The sequence below is a fragment of the Rhinatrema bivittatum genome, chromosome 8 (genome assembly GCF_901001135.1).
Source record: "Rhinatrema bivittatum chromosome 8, aRhiBiv1.1, whole genome shotgun sequence".
Lineage (NCBI taxonomy): Eukaryota > Metazoa > Chordata > Amphibia > Gymnophiona > Rhinatrematidae > Rhinatrema > Rhinatrema bivittatum.
The window spans coordinates 209,099,920-209,125,190 of NC_042622.1; the positions used below are offsets into that span (position 1 = coordinate 209,099,920).

Consider the following 25,271-nt stretch of genomic DNA (forward strand, 5'->3'; position numbering starts at 1 on the left):
GATATTTGTTTTTCCCCATTCGAGCTTTGCTTATTCCGGACTGCCTCTGTTAGCCTTTTTTGGGGCATTTAGGGTGGGTGAGCTGGTCGATCCTGTAGTGATCATACTAGTTTGAGGGCGGCAAATGTTTTTTTGGAGGGTGATAGGCTGCGCTTAAAAATCCACTGCTCTAAGACAGATCAGTCTGGGAGTGGTGCCTGGTTGGTCCTGTCTAGTGCTCCTGGGCTAGCAACCTGTCCTGTTGCCAATGTGCGTGCATACTTATCAGTGCATCCTCCAGGCGGTATCCCCTTTTTCGTTCACACTGATTGCTCTCCCCTTACCAGCTACCAGTTTGGCATGGTTTTGCAGAAAGTTTTGATGGCTCTCGGTTTGGGCAGTGAACGTTATGGTACTCATTCTTTCCGCGTTGGTGCGACTACCTCAGCAGCCAATTCTGGCTTGTCCAGTGGCGTTATTCGTCGCATCAGCTGTTGGAAGTCTGGGGCATTTGCCACTTATGTGCAATTGGACAAACAGTAGGTTATGTACTATTATACGGTCTTTTTGCTGCGTTTTCTTTGTTTTCCAGATTCACAACTGCGCGAGCGAAGAGTGTGGCTGATTGGCCTTTCTTATGTGTTTTGGGCTCATCGCTGGGCAGTGAAATGACTTGTAGCCCTCACCTTGGTCTGGCTCGGAATGGAGTGCGGGTGAAATGGCTTGGGCTTTGCGGGATGCGATGGAACCAGTTACTATTATGGTTTCGAGGTGTTTGAGTGGATTCTTGGGTACTGCGGAGATGGCCATTCCCACGGGGAGGAGCCCCGTGAGGAACCGCAGTACTAGGCTAGACTCTATACACATAGACACAGAGAATTCGTGTTTATTATACAGCTCGATGGTACTGCCAGGGGTGGAAGCAGTGAGGTAACCCAATAGAGTAGTCCAGGGGTCCTCGGCAGAGGAGACCCGTCCCATACTCCAATGATGGTAGGCTGCACTGGGTAGAAGAGAGAGTCCCGGATGTAGACTTGCAGCGCTGAAGCTGGAGGTGAGACAAGCTGAGAAAGGTTAGTTTACTCACTGAATAGATAGCTGTATTTGTTGAAGATCTTGGCAGGCAGAAGTAGTTGGTTTGCAGGCACCAAGGCAGGGAGAGCAGGCCCTCGAAGAGCGAGTACCCGGTATCCCAGATAGGGACCTGAAAGAAAGCATAGGGCCCCCAAGGAGCGGGTACCCAGGTTAGAGGTGAATGGCCCCGGAGGGCAGAGAGAACTTCCAGCGGCAGCTAGGATGCGGCAGAGTAGCTTAGACCGGAGGCAAATCCAATCCTTGCTAACTCAGTCTTTAGCAAATGAAGGGCAGGCTAAATACCCGGATGATGTGATGTCACTTGGAGGGGCCGCCCCCGAGGTTCCCGCCATGATGTGGATAAAGACGTGGATGGCGTGCGCGCGTGCACCCTAGGAGGCCCTCAGGAGAAACATAGCAAACACCGTCGCTGTTCCGGGGACGCCGGAAAGAGCAGCATGATGACGCGGCAGCAGACATCTTCCCAAGGCTTGTGGATAGAGAAGGAAGAAAGGTGAGGCACAGAGGTCGAAGCCGTCTGAGACCGACGGACGCAACAGTTACTCCTTCTCGTGCAGTCCTCGTTATCCAAGTGGGCACTTCCAGAGGTTCTGCTGATTCACCTTTTTGGCAACGACCTGGGAGACTGGTCCTGTTGTCAACTATTGGACACAGTGCGGAAGGATCTTGCCGTTTTATCGTCATGGCTGCCTGGCACAACTTTGTTTTGGTCAGATATTATTCCAAGGCCTGTCTGCCTAGATTTGAGAATTTGGGGTCGTAGCAGGGCCAAATTGAATAAGCAGATAGGTACATGGCTGATTGCGCACAGTGGGGTTCACGTTACCCATGTTTGGTCTTGGGATGCCTTTTCTGGTCTTTATGGCAAGGACGGGGTTCACCTTTCTGGTGAAGGTAATGATTTATTCATTGATACTATTCAGGAGGCCTTGGAATATGTCTTTCAGTTTGCTTAGGCCTCATCTTTATTGTGGGGGGTGAGGGGGCTGCCTGGATCTTGACCTCCCAGCCCCCTCCCTTTGGCGGAGTTACCAGAGCCATGGTTCTTTTGGGGCGGGACTGAGAGCAAGGAATCCGCTAGGTGGTGGGCTTTCTTGACGCTGGTTGTTTGAGTTGCATGTGATTGGGTTCAGTCACATGGTTGGGACCCTTTGCTGGGCTGTGGTGGGGGTCCCTGTTAGCGGTGGGATGCCACTGGTTATTACAGGTTTGGTAGCCTGTGAAGGGATCATCTTGCTGGGGTAAGGCAGATGATTCCTTGGGGTGGGTATTTGTGTTGATTTTTTTTGGCTCTGGTGATTGAATGTTTAATAAAGCTGCGGCCTTCTTTGACTTCCAATTTGCTGTGTCCGAGCATTATTTTGGTGGCTGTGTTACTGTAAGGAGCCGAGGGAGAGGGGCCATTAGTCCTGGCTGCCCATATTATGTGAACAGTGAGAAAATGATGAGGAGACAAAAGAACCAAAATACCTTTGTAATTCAGGATGCAAAGTTTGAAAGGAGCTGTGAAGGCACTTGATGAAACAGCTGCAAAAGTCTGCAAAACCAGTGTGAGGATAATGAGCTAAGGGAATAATGGAAACGAAACAGCGAGGGTTAAATCAATATTAATGACAAACAGGCTATCAAAAAACGTACAAGAATGTGTACTCTGAAAAGTTACCAAGTGGAGGAAAAAGCGGCTGCAGGGGACGACGTGCGGGAACAGCGGGATGATGAAATACAAAAAAACCCAAACCTTTAACAAGGGCCGCCATCCACTGTGACAGCCCGCCGACTGTACCTGCTGGAACCTGGGGATTTAAAACGGTAAAAAGGTGCCAAAAATGAGGGGGGGCGGAGTAAATGTGATGATGGGGACATACTACTGCCGCGGTAAACAGACGGGGCTCATACAAAAGTAAAAATGACAAACAATGAAAGCCTACGGGCAGGGGAAAAAGAAAGGGGAAGGACAAATGAAATGCAGACGAAATAGGATAAATCCTTTGGGTGTAAAAGAAGGTTTTCTCACTGTTCATTGTTCGGTCTTTCCCACCTCTAATACGGTTCCTTTCTCCTCCCACTCTGTTTGTTTTCTCGCAGTACTCATACTCCCTATTTCGTGCACCCCCATGGCTTCTTAAGAAAACATTTGTCTATACTCTTTTCAACACTGTTTTCTGTTATATTTTTTTTTCAATATCTGTTTTAAAATATACTTTTTCACAATATTTGTTATTTTTTTTTGCAGGGGTTTCGCCCTTATGTCATCAACTTTTTTTTGCATGTTTGTTTAGATTTACCTTATAACTGCATTGGTGAAGATCGTCATTGATCTCCTGTTCTGTCTCTCCCGATGCCAGCCAGTGCGACACATGGCCGTGTCGGGGGACCAAGAGTTCAATCACAACTATTTTGCTACTGTGTTTACCTACAAGGTATGTCTGGCTGATGACTATATTGAGAGAATAAACTTTTTCTTCCAGTATATTATGGCCCTTTGCCTGTTGATAACTCTCCCATTTTGACACACTCCTATATTATTTGGCCACCCTGGAGGAAAGGCAGGATAGGGTAATATAATAGAGACATTTAAATACTTCCAACTTATCCATGCACAGGAGGTGGCGTTCAAACACAAAGGAGGATCTGGAACGAGGGATCATTGGATGAAGGTTAAAGGGGGTAGACTCAGCAGTAATCTAAGTTAATATTACTTTACAGAAGTGGAGGTGGATGCATGGAACTGGAGGTGATGGAGACAAGGATATTATCTGAATTCAAAAAAGCATGGGCCAAACATCGGGGATCCGAGACGGCGAGGAAGAGATTGCAGAGCTGAACAGTGGCTGTGGCTGGGCAGAGTAGATAGGCCCATATGCCCCATCTTGGTCTTTTTCTGCTGTCGTGTTTCTGTGTGGAGCAATATTTCCCAACAACTGCTTATTAAGTCCTTCTTTCATCTGCTTTCTGAAGCTTATTCTCATCGCGCTGTGCACGGAGGACTTGCCACTTTCTTCCGGTACAGGTAGACCAAGCCAGAGATATACTCTGACCCTGGGCTCGCCTCCTGCTCCGATGTGGCTTTCTCCCAATCTTCCACCTCCAGCACTCTCACCCTCTCCCACCATCCTTCGCCCTCCAGCTCCTGCAGCCTGGCCTGTAGTTCAGACTTGTACTGCAAGTTGGAAGTGTTACTCCTGGTAGTGAGGCACAGGAAGCCACCTGAGGAGAAAGGGGGGGAAAGAAGGCAGAAGACTGTGCTGAAAAAAGAAAGCCAAGACCCGAAGGATCCAAAGTGGAAGTTTGTAAGATAGGATATATGAACTAATGGGTTGGATCTGGCAGGAGTCTCCAGTTCGGGTCCTCAGGAGCCACTGTCAAATCAGGTTTTAAATATAACTAAAAATATGCAAAGGGACCAATTCACAGATCAACTTTATGCAAATACATCACATGAATATTCAGTGTGGTTATTCCAAACACTAGAGCTGCCGATGAGGACCAGAGTATGAACATGAGAGCAGTGATTCACTGAGCCCAGTATCCTGTTGCTGACCATAGCTAGTTTTGGTCTTTTGGAAGTAACCAGCAAATACAATATGGGGAGATCCATTCCCTGTTGTTATCCCTATCTGACTAATAATTGTTAATTTGTCCAAACCTTTTAAAAAATTCAGCTAGACTACCAGACTCGACCACATTCTCTCATCACAAATTCCATAGCTTAATTATTCACTGGCTAAAAAAAAACCAAACTTTCTTACATTTGTTTTAAGTCCGATACCAGATTCATGGAATAGCCCCAGCCTTCATGCGAATGGAAAGAGTAACTAACCATTTCCTATTTACCTGTTCCACCTCTATCATATCCTCTCAATTGTCTCTTCTCTAACCTGAGCCTGAAGAGCCTAAATATATATACCCTAAAGGAGAAGAGAGACAGGGGTGATATGATAGAGACCTCCCAATACTTCAAAGATATAAATAACGCACAAGAAGTAAAGGTTTTTCAGAGAAAACCATTTTCTAGAATGAGAGATCATGGTATTACTATGTTAAACAACTCTGGTCCCAGTACAGTACTCTGGGGCACTCCGCGCTACTTCTGTCCATTGTGAAAACTGACCATTTAGTCTGTTTCTTATCTTGTAACCCTCTATCCTGTGACCTTTTCATTTCCTGAGAAGTCTCTAATGAGTGTATTTGTCAAATGTCTTCTGAAAATCCAGATATACTATGCCGACCAGTTCACCCTTATCCACATATTTACCACTTAAAAGATTTCTAATAGATTAGTAAGGCACAACGTTGCCATGTCTATCCATACACCAAGTAATTGTCACAATAGCTTCATCCATGTCAGGCTCACTGGTCTGTAATTTCCTGAATCACTCCTGCAGCCCTTTTTAAAAACTGGCGTTACACAGCTGCTCTACAGTCCTCAGGTATCGTGACAGAATTTAATGATAGGTTACATATTACCATTAGCAGGTCTGCACTTTGATATTTTAGTTCTTTTGGAATTCTGAAGTGAATACCATCAGGTGCTGGTGATTTGCTACTCTTTAGCAAAACAATTTGCTATAGTATATCTTCCAGTAGAGGGTCACTGTGTCAGACATATATTGCGGAGATCCCAAGTCTTTGCTCCATGCATGAATGGGAATGAGAAGAACTCTTTTTACACCAGAATATTGGTGTGAGAACTATTCTTCACTAAGTGGTTGGGACACTCTCCTAGTTGCTTGCTAGTGGTTGACTGTGACTCTCTTGCACTGACTGGTTGGTTCCTGAGATTTGCATTATGGAATACAACATATCTTTCCACAAACTATGGTGGCCACTGACACGTCCTCAGAATAAAGTAAATCCCCTTGTAAAAGCTGTAGCAAATATTACTGTGTTTAAAAAAACTGCCCTTCCTCCACCTTTCTTCCTACCTGGAAGTCAAATGAGCAGCAATGATGGCAGGCCAACAGCATGGGATGCACTTTCATTTTCTGCTGCTAATGCTCCTCCTCATCCTACACTTCCTGATTACAAAAGAAGTATGGGCCATGGAGCAAAAACAGACAAGGAGACATGCTCATCATGTCTTCACCCTGCTGGCATACTGCCACTATGCAATTGTTTTTTTGTTTTTTTAATGGGGAGGCAATTTTCATAGCCATTTCTGCATATCAAACAGTGTTTTATGCATATAAATGGTGGGGTTTTTGAAAACTGCCTGCCCTCTCTGTGTGTAAAAGTATGCGCATAACACCAGTACATGCATCCATTTAACATGCAGAGAAAGAGGCGTTCCAGGGGATTGGCGTCTAGATGGGGTTAGCATATATGAGTGTATGAAAACACTTATATGTGTATTCGTATCATTTTCTTGGGAAAAAATACCCACGCAAATAGCAGGACAGGTGTGTGCATGGACTTTTCTCAATTTGATTTTCAAAGTGAACTTTTTCCCTCTGTAAACTGACATAAAATTCTGAGGGTAACAAATACCTCTAGACCGTATATTTCTATGCACAGAAAACAGGAACGTCTGTGAGTACTTTTCACCCATGGACTTTCCAGAATTACACATTATGGGGCGGATTTTCAGACTCCGCGAATAGGCCTACTTTTGTTTGCGCTCCAGGCGCAAACAAAAGTACGCTGGATTTTAGTAGATACGCGCGGAGCCGCGCGTATCTGCTAAAAACCTGGATCGGCGCGCGCAAGGCTATCGATTTTGTATAGCCGGCGCGCGCCGAGCCGCGCAGCCTACCCCCGTTCCCTCCAAGGCCGCTCCGAAATCGGAGCGGCCTTGGAGGGAATCCTCTAACGCCCTCCCCTCACCTTCCCCTCCCTTCCTCTACCTAACCCACCCGCCCGGCCCTGTCTACACCCCCCCCTTACCTTTCTCCGGGGATTTACGCCTCCCGGAGGGAGAAGTAAATCCCCACGCGCGAGCGGGCCTCCTGCGCGCCGGGCCGCGACCTGGGGGCGGGTACGGAGGGCGCGGCCACGCCCCCGGACCGCCCCGGGCCGTAGCCACGCCCCCGTACCCGCCCCCAAAACGCTGCCGACACGCCCCCGAAACGCCGCGACGACCGGGCCCGCCCCCCGACACGCTCCCCTCGGAGAACCCCAGGACTTACGCGAGTCCCGGGGCTCTGCGCGCGCCGGTAGGCCTATGTAAAATAGGCTCACCGGCGCAGGGCCCTGCTCGCCTAAATCCGCCTGGTTTTGGGCGGATTTAGGCGAGCAGGGCTCTGAAAATCCGCCCCAATATATGTATTTATTTATTGCATGTTGTTTCACATTGGGGTAGATTTTATAACATACACGCATGCGCACACATGGACGCGCCGATTTTATAACATGCGGGCCCCTCCCCGCCCATGGCCCGTCCCCTTGAAGAGGCCTGGCACTTGTGCGTGTACCAGGGTTTACACGTGTGACCAGGCCTCTTTGAAAATTTGCGCGGCGTGCGCAAGGCCTGGCCACGTGCATAAACCTTGGATTTTACGCGCGCAGGCCTTTTAAAATCCGGCTGTTAGTGTGTACTATTATGATTAGTTATTCTATTATTCTGCGTTATAACAAGTTAATGTTTGATTCTGTTTTTTCCTGTTGACCTAGTGTTTGATTTGTTTGCTTTATGTCCTGATTATTTGACACTTGGTGTTTGTATTTTATGTTAGATGTATTGTATAACACTTTGAGCCCAAGTTGGATAGATAGATAGATAAATAAATAAATAAATACAAAAAAAAGGCAAAGAGAGAGAGAAAGAAAGAAGATGAAAGACAGAGAATCAACAAAAGGTTCAGGAGGGGCAGATAAAGCAGGGCTCTAGAAAGATACAGGAAGGTCACAAGACAGAGATAATAGAGACAGAAGGTCACAGCCGTGTGGCAGCTCTCACCTGGTTTGGTGACTCGGCAGAGCTCTGGAATGACACTGAGAGGAACCTGCCCACAGCTCATTGCTCCCACGATGATAACTGCATCGTACAGATCTGTGAGAAGAACAACTCATCATTAAGGATCCAACTCAGGTTCTGCTGCTTTCTTGGAGTCAATGCAGCGACTGGGGATGGAACAGCCCCAGATCCTGCATCTTACATTTACAGTTTACATTTATTACAATTTATTAATCACTTAACACGAAAGGCCTAAGCGATGTTCACAAAAACATTCATATCCAAAATGTTGAACAATACAGAATATATTATAGCATATAAATGAGATGGTTCCTTGAGCTCAATCAGTGCCTAGAAGGATAGGCTCCTAGTGATACAATGATCACTGGTCTTATAAATAGGCCTGCCTATATGGAAGTGTCTTCAGGAGGCCTCTGGATGTCGTTAAACAATCACACAGTTGTAATTCCATTGAACTAGAGTTTCACCCCCAAAAAGGCGCATTCTCTGATCACAGAGAGGCAGGCACATCCCACGGAGGGGAGATCAAGTAGGCCTCTCTGTAATGACCTGAACAGACGAGACGGCTGGTACAATTTGAGGGCACTGGACCATGGACAAGACCCAGAATTAATTAATTTTAAAACAGTCGTTCCTATTTTATATGCCACCCGCTGACGTATAGGAAGCCAATGTAGACTCATTAAGAGAACGTGTGTGATATGCTCATTGCATTTCACAACGGTGATGAGACGTGCAGCAGCATTCAGCTTCCATTATCAAGCATTGCATTAATCCAACAAGCACCGCCAGTCCCTGAAACTTCCATCATCAGTTACTGCATTAACCCCAAGAGCACCTTCAGGCCCTACGCCTTCCATCAGCTACTGCATTACCCCAAGGAACAACTCCGGCCCTGTTCCTTCCATCATCAGTCACTGAATTAATCCCAAGAGCACCTCTGGGCCCTGCACCTTCCATCAGTCACTGCATTAACCTCAAAGAACAAATCCAGGCCCTGCGCCTTCCAATCTCAGACAGGACTGCAGTGAACAGAGACAGCGACACAGCTCAGCCCTTTATCTTGATTTATTTATTTATTTGCTACCTCCTGCTAATTAGAGAATTGATAAATTTGTCTGGAATTCCCATGCCTTACTGACAGTAGCACTGGAGACTGCAAAAGCACCTCTGTACAAAATATAAATATAATCATCCACCTACAATAAATTTTCCAAAGTCAATGTCTAATCTTTAATCTTAAATCAATCAAAAATAGTCCAGACAAAATTTATAACAAATTAATAATCAAACAGCAATTGTAAAAGTGATACTTCCCTCAACTGTTCATGCAGTACACTGATCCATAATCCACCTGCAAGAAGCTGATATGATGACAAACAGTGGACAGTAGATCTGATGCCAGTGTTTTGCCAATATGTTTACCTTCGGGGGAATCTTTACACCAATCTTTCGGCAGCCCTAATTGCTTGCTTGGGTGGACAGACTGGGCCATTTGGTCTTTATCTGCTATTATGTTCTATGTTAGACAGAAGTTGAAGTCACTGGTGCTGGCACAGGAATGGCCTTCCAAAGCTTGCATCAGTGCTGTTTAATATTTATATAAATGAAAGCCACTTCTACCCAGACACTAGAAGCTTCATCCACATGGGTGACCATTGTATGACAACCTAAGACAAGGATTTCTGGGTTTTATTTGTAATTTGTATTTTTTTTTTTGTAACCTTTATTTATACATTTTTGTACAGGTGTAACAAAACAGCAAGATCACTTTATAATGCTATTTGTAACAATAACCACCCAAGAGAGAAGATGGGGAACACAGAGTCAGATATAATGCAGAGGTTGATCCAAAGGATCTAGCAATAAAACGGAAAGCATTCCCACCTTCATCTCACCCCTCCCTGATCCCACCCCCCCCGAGCGCTGTCCAATGTAGTCCAGAGACAATAGGTACAACAGAGTCAACAAACGGTGTAGGCATCGATCCCGGGCTGTCACGGGTTTATAGATCTGTAACACATTTCACCTGTGAATTCTTGGGATGATATGGCTTGTGTCATGTTGTCGAATCCAGAATTTTGCTGCGAGCTCGATGATTAAGTGAGAGCAGGTATGGATTCCATATATCCAAGTACTGATCATTTCACTTGCTAGATGGTGAGGTCTTCGCCGATAAGCATTCATAAACGGCCAACTTGTGCAATTTCAACCGCCAGTGTGTTATTGACGGAGGTTCTTTAACCAACCACTGGGTAAGAATTGTCTGTTTCGCCAGTAACAGAGCTTTACTTAAAAAGCTGCATTGAGCTTGAAGGCGCACCCCTGGCATCGTTTCCCTGATGAGATGCAATAGGCAGAATTTCGGATCCACGGGCAAATTCAACTCAAGAAGGCCGCCAAAGTAATGGAGGGCCTTAACCCAGAACTGCCGGACGGGATTACAGTCCCAGAAAATGTGGCGTAGAGTTGCGCAGTCCACATTGCATTTGATGCAAGTCGGTGATGCAGTCAATTTCCATTTATAGGCCAAAAGGGGAGGAACATAGATTCTGTGCAGAAGTTTGTATTGTGTTTCCCTCAATTGCACATTTTCCACACATTTAGCTATGGCTTTAAAGCATTGTGTGAGTTGAGAGGTGGGAATAGGACTGTTGAGATCTTGAGTCCACAGCGCCGCCAACTTAGCAATTCTGTCTGAGCTGCCTAAGAGGAGGAGTTTTTTCACCATACTTGAGCAGGACATATGTTGCGATTGTGGTGTGAAGAACCCTTTCAAGGTACTCTGACTGGTGATTACGGAGGGTAGGCCCTTCCACGTTTGTAGGAAGTGGCGAACTTGTAAATAAGCAAAAAATGCAGTATGGGATATCCCATATGTTGTTTGTAATTCCGTAAAGGATAGAAGATGGTTTCCAGTGGGGTCAACAAGTTGGTGGAAGTGTGTAAGGCCAGCCTATTTCCGCAGAGTAAACACAGAGTTTTCCCAGCTGGGAGAGAATGTCAGTAGCCCGCTAATGGGTGCAAAAATCACAGTATGCCACAGACTATGTTGTTAGGTACACAGCCTTTTCCACGCAAAGCGGCAGGCCATGACATAGGGAAATTCACAAACATGGGGGGTAAAGCAGCCCTCGGAGCCACCAGTAGATTGCACAGTTCAAAGGGCTGACACCAGTCCCGAAGTAGAGTTTTGGGTATCAGAATGTCAGTGGCACCCGTCCAATCTCGGAGGTGGCAGAGCAAGTTGGCAACATTATATACGTGGATGTTGGGGCACATCAGACCTCCTTCAGCCAATGGACGCATTAACACTGCTAGGCCAATTTGTGCTTTTTTGTTTTGCCAGAGGAAGCCGCAAAGCGCCTTGTTTAATTCGGTAACATGCAGATGTTGAATCCAGACTGGTAGCATGTGCATGACGTATAGCCACTTGGGCAGTTCAATCATTTTGAAGAGCTGTATTCGGCCAGATAAGGATAATGGGAGGGTCATCCAGTCTTTCAATTTTTGCTTGGTCTTAATGAGCAGAGGAAGAATGTTGGCAGTATAAATTACCAATATCGATCGGGATGTGTATCCCCAAGTACTTTATTGTGGTGGCAACCCATTTCAGGGGAAAGATTCCCGGCCAGGTCGCGTGTACCTGGCCAGTAACATCTATAGCCTCTGATTTGTCCGTGTTAATCTTTAATCCAGAGAATTGGCCAAATCGAGTCTGTAACTCTAAGACCCTACGTAATGAAGTAATTGGGTTTACCACAAAAATGAGCACATCATCAGCAAATGCAGCAACCTTGAATCTCGTTCTGCCCATTTGCAAACCTTCTATGCCTGTGTCAGCATTGATAGCCCTTAGTAAAGGATCCAATGTCAGAATATATAACAACGGGGAAAGGGGGCACCCTTGTCTGACCCTTCTATGGATCGCAAACGGAGAGGACACCAGACTATTGGCTACAATAATAGACTACGGTTGCTGATACAATTGTGAAATATTCTGAAGGATCTCCCCCTGGAATCCGAATCTCTGTAAAATGGAGAACATATAATCCCAAGCCACCCGAACGCTTTTTCTGCGTCAAATCCTACGGCTAATGCTGGAATGCTCCTCAACTTACAATGAGTTATGGTCACCCATAGACTGAGCAGATGCTTGCAAGTCTTCCTACCTTTCACAAAGCCGACTTGAATATCTGATATTAAGTTGGGTAAAATCCCGCTCATTCTTGTGGCCAGTATCCTGGTGAATAGTTTAACAAACAGGGAAATGTCATAATGCCTCTATATCGCTCCATGGTGAGACCGCACCTGGAATATTGTGTACAATTCTGGTCGCCAAATCTAAAAAAAGATATAGTTGCGATGGAGAAAGTACGGAGAAGGGCAACCAAAATGATAAAGGGGATGGAACAGCTCCCCTATGAGGAAAGGCTGAAGAGGTTAGGGCTGAGGGGGGATATGATAGAGGTGTTTAAGATCATGAGAGGTCTTGAACGAGTAGATGTGAATCGGTTATTTACACTTTCAAATAATAGGACTAGGGGCATTCCATGAAGTTAGTAAGTAGCACCTTTAAGACTAATCGGAGAAAATTCTTTTTCACTCAACGCACAATAAAGCTCTGGAATTTGTTGCCAAAGGATGTGGTTAGTGCAGTTAGTGTAGCTGGGTTCAAAAAAGGTTTGGATAAGTTCTTGGAGGAGAAGTCCATTAACATCTATTAATCAAATTTACTTAGGGAGTAGCCACTGCTATTAATTGCATCAGTGGCATGGGATCTTCTTAGTGTTTGGGTAATTGCCAGGTTCTTGTGGCCTGGTTTGGCCTCTGTTGGAAACAGGATGCTGGGTTTGATGGACCCTTGGTCTGACCCAGCATGGCAATTTCTTATGTAATTATGTTCTTATGAAATGGGTCTATATGATGCTGGGTTTAACGGATCCTTGCCACCTTTAGGGAGAACAGTGATATATGCTGTGGTGGCTTCCCTAGTGAACCCCCTTTGAGAGACCGCAGCAAAATATAGCTGCAGGGAATCACCGATGTCAGACTTTAACAATTTATAATAGCATTTAAACCATCAGGACCTGGTGCTTTATGAGATTGGCTAGACCCAATACTCTCCCAGATTTCCTGTGTGGTAAATGGGGCTTTCAGCATTTGTAACTGATCAGCGGTGAGAGTGGGTAGAGAAAGGGAACTGAAAAAATATGTTCTACAGTGGCTGCTTCAGCCTGAGGTTCAGCAGCATAGGAATTCTCATAAAACTGCCAAAACAACTTGCAAATTTGGGGGCCTGAGGTATGCTGTGCTCCATGTTTGTCTTTTAGGGCTGCATTGAACGCCGTCCCCCGTTGGGCTCGGACCTGGTTCGCTAATAATTTGCCCATTTTATTTCCGAATCTATATAGTTTATGTGAGTAGTATAGTATATCTTGTTGTGTCCTGCGATGAACATAACAATTTAACGTGTTCAACAAATCTCGGTAGTTCTGTTTGGCTTGGCTGGTGGGCGGCGCCACGAGCCTGCGTTTCGCTGTTTGGACTTCTTTCCCTAGATCTATAAGCTGTTTGTTGGCTAACTTCCTCTGCCTGATGACATACACAATTATTTCCCCTCTCATTGTGGCTTTACCAGCCTTCCAAAACAGGGCTGGATTGTCCTGATGCTGTGAATTGTGAGACTTGTAATTTTCCCACTTTTCCTGGAGATAGGCTCTGAAGTTGCTATCTTCAGAACGGTGTGCTGGGAAGCGCCACCGAGGCTGATTCTGTTGTGGGCCTCCTAGATGGGCATCTATCCAGGTCATAGCATGGTCTGAACATTCTTCGGGGCCTATTTCCGCTATCCCAATTTTGTCAAAACACTGGGGAAAGACTAGAATATAGTCTATTCTGGACATAGTATTATGTGCACGAGCTATGTGTGTATAGTCCCTCTGTTCAGGATGCAGGATCCTCCAGGGGTCTACCAGCTGTAATTGGTGACAAAGGTATGGTATTCCCTTATGTGTTGACGCTCTCGAATGTGATTGTGGGTTGGATCGGTCTAAGCCCGGGTCCATCACTTGGTTAAAATCCCCGGCTATGAGAACCAACCCCTGTTTGTGTAGTGTAATGGTTTGTGCTAAGTTTGCAAAAAAGCAGTGCTGATACAAATTTGGGGCATAGACACTACAGAGAGTGATTTCAGCGCCAAATTGTTGCGTACCTCAGTCTCAGACGGCTTCGACCTCTGTGCCTCACCTTTCTTCCTGCTCTCTCCTCTAGCCTTGGGAAGATGGCTACCGCCGCGTCTTCATGCCGCTCTCTCCGGCGTCCCCGGAACGGCAATGGCAAGGCTATCCGCCATGTTTCTCCTGAGGGCTTCCTAGGGTGCGCGCGAGCACGCCACCCACGTCTTTATCCACGTCATGGCAGGAACCTCGGGGCGTCCCCCTCAAGTGACGTCACACCATCCGGGTATTTTGCCTGCCCTTCATTTGCTAACAACTTGAGTTAGCAGGATTGGAATGCCTCTGGTCTAAGCTACTCTGCCGCTTCCGTGCTGCCGCTGGAAGCTCTCTCTGCCCTTCAGGGTTGTTCATCTAACCTGGGTACCCGCTCCTCGGGGGCCCTTTGCTTTCTTTCAAGTTCCTATCTGGGATACCAGGTACTTGCTCCTCGAGGACCTGCTCTCCCAGCCTTGGTGCCCGCAATCCAACTACTTCTGCCTGTTGGGATCTCCATCTATACAGCTACCAACTTAAGGGCCGATACAGTAAGGTGCGGTAGAAAGAGGTGCGTTAGGGCCGGGCGCACCCGCGTTTGCCGCACACACAGTTCGGATCACATACTGCTCGATACTCTATTTAAATGGCATGCAAATGCAAGCCGCGTCCAACGCGCGTCCATGAAGCGCAATCCACGTACGCCATGACGTCATGCGCTTCGCTGGCTTGAGCGCCCAAATTGACGGGCCCCCAAGACAGCGAAAGCGTATGAACGGGCGTGCGTGACGTCACGGTGTACATTCATACGCTTTCGCTGACTTGGGGGCCCGTCAATTTGGGCGCTCAAGCCAGCGAAGCGTATGAACGCATGCCGTGACGTCACGCATGCCCGTTCATGTGCTTTCGCTGGCTTGAGTGCCCATGCACTACGGGCATGTGTTTGTCCATCTTCGCCGGCGGGGGCCACTGGAAGCCGCTTTCGCCGCCGGCTGCCCCCGGGAGGCAGGGGAGCCCGGTGCGTGCCTCCGGAGGAGGGCAGAGAGGGCTGAAAGAAAGAAAAAGTAAGTTTACTTTGGTTACACTTATTCACAATACTTTACATGTCGAGTCGCTTTTCGCCCTGCGCCTTGCTTCAGGAGGAGGGGATTTTAGGTTTTTAGGTTTTCTTTTGGTTAAAGTTGCTTCGGGAGGAGGGGAGAGAGGACTGGGGCTGCCCCGGAGACCTATTACAAGCCTTTATAGGCAGAATTTTTTTTAAAAATTGGGAAAACCTATAGATAAGGGGAAGATTATATTTTTTAATAAAAATTTTTTAAATAAAAATGAATTAAATAAAATATTGAACAAAATTTCAAAAAATTGTACAAAATAAAGCGAGTGGGAAGGAGGCAAGTTGATGATTATATTGCAAAATAAGAGGCAAGGCCGTGGAGGCATGCATCTAAGTATATGAAACTTGCCACATCCCACCTTCAATTATTTTTCAATTATTTGTAATCACGTTGTTAGTTCACAAGAACAAAAAAACAAGATGAGATTGTTATAATTTTTGGGATACACAGATTGAATTAATTTTTGGTCTCATCTTTAGCAGAGATTGATAGGAGTAATTAGTGTTCTGTATGTAAACCATTTTGATTAATTTATATTGTAAAAGCGGTATATAAACACTTTTAAATAAATAAATAATCAGAAAACTTAAATTATCAATCAAAATAGATTCCTGGTGAAAAGTTGAATATGGACTCTGAATCAATAAAAATTCAGTTTTGATATATTAAGTGATAATTTATTCTGATGTAACCATTGTTTGATTGAAGATATACAAATGTGAAGATGTTCCAGGGTTTCATTCCAAGTGGGATGCAATCGAATGAAAAACTGCATGTCGTCAGCATAAATTTTGAACGCGTTACAAACACTAGCAAGGAGTTTAGTGATTGGTGCTAAATAGATGTTAAATAATACTGTCGATAAGACAGAACCCTGAGGAACACCAGATTTTAGCATACACCGTTGTGAAAAACCATTGCTGAGTTTCACGTGTTGTGAACGGTTACTAAGATATGCTGAGAACCAATTCAGAACATTCCCTGAGATACCACATTCTCACAATCGGTACCGGAGGATGTCACGGTTGACGGTATTGAGGCATGCTATTGCTTGGGAACTGGCAGACCTGACAAGCCAGGCTGAGATCACCGAATATGACAGACAGTGTATAGGGAAAGGCGCTAGGATTTATTAGCTATAGGTGCCTTTTTTTTTTATGTGTCCAAAAATTACATGTCCAAAATTTGTGTCCAAACTTTTAGGCATCCAAAACTTGGCCTTCCCAAAGATAAGTGCACTATCAACGTGCCCAAGCTAAGCACACAACTTAAGTGCACGTCTAGCCCAGATGCCGCTTAACCTGGATGCCCAAACCAATGCCCACCTAAGCATCCAAAAACTGGACGTACAAACTGGATGCAGAAATAGACGCACTGCCTGAACCGATGCTCCTGAAGAGTGCAGCTGAGCACACAGGCAAAGCAAGCAAAATGATGCCGCGGTCTACCAAATGGCGCACAGTAGAAAAGCCTCACAGTGGGGCTTAGCTATAGAGGCTGCTCAACCCACCAGGCTGCCCACGTCCCTTAAACCTCCCTTGGATCGGGACAAAAGTCGGAACAGCGCGCCGAGCACGGAGACCAGGTAAGGAGGAATCTCTACATAAAAACCCTCCTTATGCATCTCTGTATTTATATTATATATATCTTTTTCTTATTTTTTTCAAATCTTACCTGAGCTCAGCCTTTCCTGGCCGAGTACAGAGATGGTCTCTGGCTGCAGGGTGAGAGGACATCTGCCATCACCACCGCGCTCGGCTTCCTGCACCCACTGCCTTTCAGCTGTACAAGCAGCTAAGTCCATGCCAGCTGAAAACCAGCTACCAGACCAAGGCACACCTCTGAGCGACCACAGAAATCACCTCTGGAATTCTCAACTGGGGGAGGGACCATTTGATAACACTGCAGGAGAGCAGAGCAAATTAATTTTCCTTTTCTTTCTCCTTCCAAAATCTAAAGTAATCCTCATGAGGGAGATGCATGTCCACCATCTAATGGAGATGGAGATGCTGGTGCAGGGGTATGTATACTGTGAGGTCAGTTTGCTCTGTCTCCATCTGCTGGTAGATGTGCATAACACACTGGTCCTGAACCCATCTGTCTACATGTTTCCTAGGAAACACTTAGGGGCAGATTTTAAAAGACCGGCGCGCGTAAATCTAGCCGGATTTACGCGCGCAGGGGACTTGTGGCCGGCTCGCCTATGTTGCATAGGCCGCCAGCGTGCGCAAAGCCCCTGGACGAGCGTAAGTCCTGGGCCTTTGCTTGGGGGGCATGTCAGGGGCGGCGTGGCATTCGGGGGCGTTCTGGGGGCGGGGGCGGGGCCGTGGGCGTGGTGCCAGCCCGGGGGCATTGAGGGTCAATAAAGAGATAATTTTTATTTTAAAAGAATTACACTAGCACCCCTCTTCCCCACCCCAATAATATTATTTCCTCGCATGAAATACCAGTTTTCCCCTCCCCTGCATTCATACCTTCAGGTTACAGAGATGATGGAAGAGGTAGATGTAATCCTAAAACATACATACTGAAGATTTACACACATTGGGGTAGATTTTTTTTTTTTTTTTTGTAAATTATTATTTTATTAATCATATAGCAAGCATAACATGACAGAACCACATCACAATACCATAATAGATACAGGCAACAAACAGCAGTCGGAACTCTAAAATCAGGTAGGTGTTAGAATCATTATACCAAATCGTACAGAGCATGACATTATGATAATAGAAAAATGTACAGTATCCTTATATGGATGCAAACATGATAAGGGCATGAAAATGTAATTGAGCCTGCATTAGTGCTGGTATTGCTAAATAAACAGATATTTAACAAACAGACAACTAAGTTTTTGCCAGCAAATGGTTCCAATTATACTGCAGATTGTAACCTACCCTATCATCCCTTCCCTCCCCGAACCCCCCCCCTCCCTAGTCTCTCAGCTTCTATCTGCAGATCATCTCCTCCCTCCGCTACTTAGAGAGCAGGACCAGAGCAACTCAGGAGCAGTAATACAAAATATAATAGAGCAACAGTGGTGCAGTGTTGCAACAGGTGAAGCAATTAAGCAACCAATATGGTAGTGTCAGTGTGGTATCTCAGAAATTCTAAGTAGTGAAGGCTTCATCTTGTAAACCCAATGAATTACAATATCCTCCACCTGAGAGAGCTGAAACAGAAACACCGGAGCTAACCGCAATACTCCCCCCAGCTTTTGGTTCTGTGTTCCTCCCTAACAGGTAATGTTCCCATATTCTTTGGAATTTGGGCAATTGGTCGTTGCGAATAGCTGTGAGGTGGTTTAGATGGTATACTCTATCTAACCTGGCTAGTACATCACTCAGAGTGGGCGTCTCAGCTTTCTTCCACCAGAAGGCTATCTCGCATCTGGTGGCTAAGATCACTTGTGCAGCTAACAGTCTTTGACAGAGCGTGCCCCCAGCCAAGACATCCTGCAACAGACAGGTCCGTGGCGTTAAAACCACTGATATCTTTAAAGTGTGCTGAATGTAGTCCTGAACCCCCTGCCATGTATGTTTCACCGCAGGGCAATCCCACCACATGTGTAGGAAGGTACCAACCATACCACATTGTCTCCAACATTTGTCATCTGGTCGAATGGACATCTGATACAACCTATCAGGAGTCAGATACCAGCGATATAGTACCTTATAACCATTTTCTTTTAGTAATGCTGATACTGAACTACGGCCTATACTTAGATGACATTTCTCCCATACTGGGGCCGGTAAAGGGACACCAATATCTCGTTCCCATTTCACCTGATACACTGGTTTTACTCCTGGCTGCCCATTTAGTAGTGCATAGATATTGGAAATGGGTTTCCCAAAGTGATCGGCATTGTCACAAAACCTGACAAACGTGGTTTTCTCCTGGCCCAGCACTTTACCTAAGCTATAAGTGGAAAAGAAATGCGCGAGTTGCAAATATGCATAGTGGTCTGACGCAGCTAAAGAGTATCTGGCCTGCAGATCGCTAAAAGGTACAAATTTATTGTCCTTCCACAATTGACGGAGTGTGGTGAGTCCTTTACTCTGCCATCTCTTAATAAAGGCCCCTTCCATCCCTGGGGGGAATAGGGGGTTGTATAAAAAGGAAGTATTATGGTGGAAAACATTGTCCCCAATGAGTTTCCTTCTCCATTTCTCCCATGCTTGCATCACCACCTCTGTAAAAGACGTAAGGTTCGTCCCTCGCAGTTTTTGGGGTGACCAAATTCTATATGTTAAGGGAGGGTCTCCCACCAGGGTCCGCTCTATCGTTATCCACGGTTTAGGTGAACTTCTGCTGTGCCAACTAACCACCACTGCTAAAAGGCTAGCATAGTAGTACCAAGATATGTTAGGAACGTTCAGGCCTCCACGCGACTTATCCCTGTACAAGACAGAACGAGCCACCCTTGGAGGCTTTCGCTTCCATATAAAAGAGAACAGCTTTCTCTGCCACACTTTCAAGGCTTTATCTGGAACCCTAACAGGGAGTGTCTGGAACAAGTAACAATATTTAGGTAGAACAGACATCTTTACAGCAGCTATGCGCCCCAACCAGGATAAATTCAATCTATCCCATCTATCTAGATCCTGTTGAATTGATTTGGTTAGTGATTCAAAGTTTAAAGCGTACAGCTGTGTGAGGTTAGAACATAACTTGACCCCAAGGTATTTAACCCACGTTTTAGCCCTTTTAAAGGGAAGGTGGCCCGCTAGCTCCTCATATTGGACCGTATCCATGGAAATATTCAGCAATTCTGATTTGTCCTCATTCATTTTGAACCCGGACACTTTCCCAAAGGTCCTAATTTCCTGAGCCAATTCTGGTAATGACATCTCAGGTGCAGTGATGGTGAACAGCAGGTCATCCGCAAAAAGAGATACTTTATAGTCGCTACCCCCCACTGAAATACCCTGGATAGCCTGTGAGCTTCTAATCTGTGCAGCAAGGGGTTCTAGTGTGAGTGCAAACAGGAGTGGGGAAAGCGGACACCTCTGCCTAGTTCCCCTCTTAACCTCAAAGGGAGGAGAGTACGCGCCATTAATCTTAATTCGTGCCTGGGGGTGATCATATAATTTAGCCACCCAATTGGTGAACTGAGCCCCTAAACCCATTTTGGTAAGAACTTGAAAAAGGAATGGCCAATGCACCCTGTCAAAGGCTTTTTCAGCATCCACGGACAGAAGAGTGGCAGGTATGTTATTCTTCTGGGCATATTCGACCAACTCGACCACTCGCCGGACATTGTTGGACGCTAGTCTGCCTGGTATAAATCCCGACTGATCAGGTGCAACTAAAAGCGTTGCTACCCGGCCCAGACGCCTGGCCAAAATTTTTGCCAAGATCTTCAGGTCTATATTAATGAGTGATATTGGTCGGTATGACCCGCATAGTGTGTGATCACGTCCCGGTTTGGCCAAGATAGTGATCCCCGCCGTGTTAGCTTGCGGGGATATCCGTCCAGTTGTTCTTAATCCATTGAACATGTTTGTTAAAGGAGCCCCAATCGACTGACTAAAGACCTTGTAAAATTTCCCCGTGTAACCATCCAATCCCGGTGATTTCCCCGCTTTCAGCTCTTTGATGATCTGCATCGTTTCGGGGATAGTCACCTCTCTATCCAGAATCTCACTACATTTCCCATCAAGTACCGGGATATTTAAGTTCTCTAGATATTGAGCGACTTCCGAATCTAATATCGCCCCGTCACAATCATACAGTTCCTGATAGAATCTATTAAATCGTTCCCCAATCTTCCCCTGGGAGTGAATATATTGGCCATCAACATCTCTAATTTTGGTAATTTGTGATTTAGCCTCTTGTTCCTTTAATTTCCTCGCCAGCTGTTTGCTCGTCTTATTCCCAAATTCAAAGTGGCGCTGTTTAAGTAAATCAAGCTGATAAGCAAGCCTGCCCAGCTCCAAATCTTGTAACTCTCTACGTGCCTCCTTTAGCTGCTGCAAGATATGGCTCTCCCTAAGCTGCTTGTGGCGCAGCTCTAGTGCTTCAATTGATTCCAAAATGTGTAATCTTTTCTTTGCCGATTCACGTTTAACATGGGTGGCACGGGATATAAAAAGGCCCCTCAATACCACCTTGAGACTTTCCCAAAGCGTGCCTGGTGACACCTCCCCATCATCATTAGTGTCGAGAAAGTCCTGTATGCCCTTTTTGATCTCCTCTACAAAATCTTTATCATCTAATAAGCGATCATTAAGTCTCCAAAAGCGTGTCCCCTGGTTCTCTCCCGCCTGACTCAATTTTAACCAGATCGGAGCATGGTCTGACCAGGTAATACTGCCAATGTCAGTTTCCAGCACTCGACTCACCAGAGCTTTATCTATTAAAAAGAAATCAATTCTCGAATAGGACTGATGCGGGTGGGAGTAGAAAGTGTAGTTTCGTGTGGAAGGATTGAGTAACCTCCAGATGTCTTTGAGTCCCCTATCGTCAATAAGATGCGTTAGTGCTGACCTCCCCTTTTGACCTCCTCCAAGTCTCGTGCTCGTGTTATCCAGGTAGGGATTCCTAGTGATATTGAAATCCCCCCCTAAAATTAGGTGACCCTCCGTCCATTCCCCAACTAGTTTAGAGATCTTTTGGAGGAAGTCCGTCTGATCACCTGTTGGGGCGTATATGTTAGCCAGTGTATATAGTGTGTTTTGTATGGTCACCTTCAATAAAACATATCTACCTTCTACATCTCTTAGGACCGTGCCCACCTCAGCTGTAAGATGCTTGGAGAGCAATATGCCCACCCCACAATATTTACCACCTTTTGCGGCGGCTGCATGGTAATATTGGGGGAACTCCTTAGAATTCAGAAGTTTCTCAAATCTTTTTGCCATATGGATCTCCTGACAAAATATAATGTCTGCCCTCTGCGTTTTCATATCATGAATGAATGTTTTACGTTTCCTCGGGTTATTTAACCCTTTGGTATTTATGGATATTATTTTCAGACTAGCCATCTACCTAAATAATAAACAGGAAACGCGCGTGTCTGATCCCCATGCTGGTTTAAAAACAAAAAAACTGCAAAAATAAGTTGCAATTCGCGCCTGCCCTACGCTACAAACTCCGGACGTAGTCCACGGATCTGCCTTGTCTAGAGATGTGTTGCCCTGTCCCCGACCATACCCCCCCTTCCCTTCCCCATCCCTAAGTGATCCACTCATCCAACCGTGGATCGCGCCTATCGAGAGCGATGACGTCAGCGGGCAGGCTCCCCCCCCCCATCCCCCCCGTCGTTTGTAACCAAACCTATATAAACCTTTCAACCTTCGCGTAACTTATTGCAGAAAACCATCCAAACCATAACCAAAACCAAATCTTGGCCACTTTTGAGATTCACCTGTAGAACCTTACTCAAAGTCCATGTGTTACCAGAGCCTTCAAGAAGCTCAAAATTGTCCCTTCGCCTCAGCCGAGGCCCTTAGAAGTGGAGGGTTCGTCTGGATGCCTCCATAGTCATTTCCCTCCTTTGGGCACTCTCTGCCACCTGGGGTATTCTCGTGGGCGCGAAGTATCCATGCTCTCCGCCGCAGATGAACTGTTTTCCCCAGGGAGAATGCCTGCCGCTCTCAGGATGTCCTCTGCCTCCCGCAATTTCTGGACCCTGGAGGTTATCCCATTGATAGTGAAGCTGAGTCCAAAGGGGAAAAGCCATTTATAACGATGGTTCTGATCACGTAGCGCTTGTACCACTGATTTGAACTCTCGCTGTTTCTGAATAGTGGAAATCGCTAGGTCTTGAAAAATTTCAACCTTGTGGCCTTTCCAGGTCACCGTCCCTTGTTTCCTGGCTATCCCCATCACCTTTTCTTTAATGGCGAAATTATGAAAACATGCAATTATGTCCCGGGCTTGATTGTTCCTCGGCGCTCCAAGTGTTCTGTGCGCCCTGTCTAACAAAATACTGGGGATATCTTCTTGGCTGTCACCGTCCCCTAGCAGCTGGGTACATATTTCCTGTACCACCTTAGCACTGTCAGAGAAGGTCGCCTCTTCAGGGATGCCCCAAAACCTGAGTTTTGATCTGCGCAGTCTATTCTCCATATCCTCCACATGCCTGGCCAATTCTTCGTGTGAGTCCTTCATTTTGTGATAATCAGTGTTTAAAGCCTGAATTGTAGTATGTTGTTCTTCCAAACTATCTTCTGTGGACTCCACGCGGTGCAGGAGCTCAGTGACGTCCGTTTTAATGCCCACAACTATGTCCTCCATCCCCCGACGGAACTGTGCCATATCCTCGTGAAGGGCCCCAAACCATGCCTTAAACTCTTCTCTGGTGGGAATTGAGTTATCCCCTGATCCCAGAGGCCCCGGCATTACCTCCTCAGCCGATCCCGCTGGAGAGCGCGGCCCGTCCGCCATCTTGGCTCCCTCATCTGGCTCTATTTCAGCCGCGGCAGCGGCGAAGGAAAATCTCTTAAGGTCCATTTTTTTTTTCGCAGCCGTCATCCTTACGCCGTGGGCTGCTGCTAGATGGTTTTATAGCCAAAACCGAGGCCTGGAAACGCCGATGGCATGCGATTTGGAACGGGGGTTGAGCAGCCCGGGATTCAAGCTGCCGGCCTGCGCGGTGACGTCATCCGCTCTCTGGGGTAGATTTTTAATGTTATGCGCGGGCGTAGATTTGTTCGCGCAACCCAGAGCGAACAAATCTATGCCCGATTTTATAACATGCGTGCGCTGCCGCGCGCATATGTTTTAAAATCCAGGGTCAGCGCGCGCAGGGGGATGCACAATTGTGCAACCTGCGCGCGCCAAGCCGAGCAGTCTGCCTCGGAGGGAACTTTTTTTACGGCCCCCCCTGACTTTCCCCTCCCTTCCTCTACCTAACCCACCCCCAGCCCTAACTAAATTCCCCCCTACCTTTGTTAAGAAAGTTACGCCTGCCCCGGCGGGCTGCCGGCGCGCCATTCCCCAGCCCGGGGGCTGGTTCGGAGGCCTCGGTCACGCCCCAGGAATGCCCCCGGGCTGGCACCACGCCCACGGCCCTGCCCCCGAATGCTGCGCCGCCCCCAACATGCCCCCCAAGCAAAGTCCCGGGACTTACGCGCATCCCGGGGCTTGTGCACGCTGTCGAGCCTATGCAAAATAGGCTCGGCGCGCGCAGGGGCAGATTTTCTAGGGTTACGCACGTAGCCTTTGAAAATCTGCTCCATAGTTTCAAATTCTGTCTGAGGTCTCGAGGTTTCCTTATGTATCGTCCCCTCCCCTAGGAAATGTCTTATTTGCAGAAAGGCACAGAAATCCAAATCAGCCAGCCTATACTTAACTCTTTAAATCCTCAAATCTAACAACTGTATTAGTATGAAAAAACTGACCCAGATGTACCAGACCCTTCTCACTCCATCTCTGAAAAACTGGGTGGTCAATCCCTGGTGGAAAAGCTTTATTAAAAGCAAAAGAAGTCAATGGGGAAAAATCATCATGACCTGTAAGCCCCCGACAATACTTCTTCCATAACCTAAGAGGTAAACTAGTAAATGGGTCCCCTTTCATTTTAGGACTCCATATAACCCCTCGTAGGTTATTTTTGTTTGTTCTATGTCATATCATTTCTTGCAAAATTTCCCATAGTTCTACAACACTATAACTCTAAGCCATGCCACAAGGTAATACTGCCTAGAGATGTGAATCGTGTCCTCGATCGTCTTAACGATCGATTTCGGCTGGGAGGGGGAGGGAATCGTATTGTTGCCGTTTGGGGGGGTAAAATATTGTGAAAAATCGTGAAAAATCGTAAAAAATCGAAAAAACGTAAAATCGCAAAACCGGCACATTAAAACCCCCTAAAACCCACCCCCGACCCTTTAAATTAAATCCCCCACCCTCCCGAACCCTCCCCCAAATGACTTAAATAACCTGCGGGTCCAGCGGCGGTCCGGAACGGCAGCGGTCCGGAACGGGCTCCTGCTACTGAATCTTGTTGTC

General features: G+C 46.4%; 1 protein-coding gene across 4 annotated transcripts in view; it reads right to left on the reverse strand.

Moving 5' to 3' along the window:
- Positions 1 to 25,271, reverse strand: part of METTL27 (methyltransferase like 27) — a 58,218-nt gene that overhangs the window by 9,155 nt on the left and 23,792 nt on the right. For 2 of the 4 annotated variants that reach the window (XM_029612861.1, XM_029612863.1), the window contains exon 5: positions 7,970 to 8,062. In XM_029612861.1, the coding sequence (XP_029468721.1) occupies positions 7,970 to 8,062 (93 nt within the window). Of the gene's footprint in view, positions 1 to 2,498; positions 4,282 to 7,969; positions 8,063 to 25,271 lie in introns of those variants that run through there. The other 2 variants (XM_029612859.1, XM_029612860.1) reach the window with 2 other exon arrangements.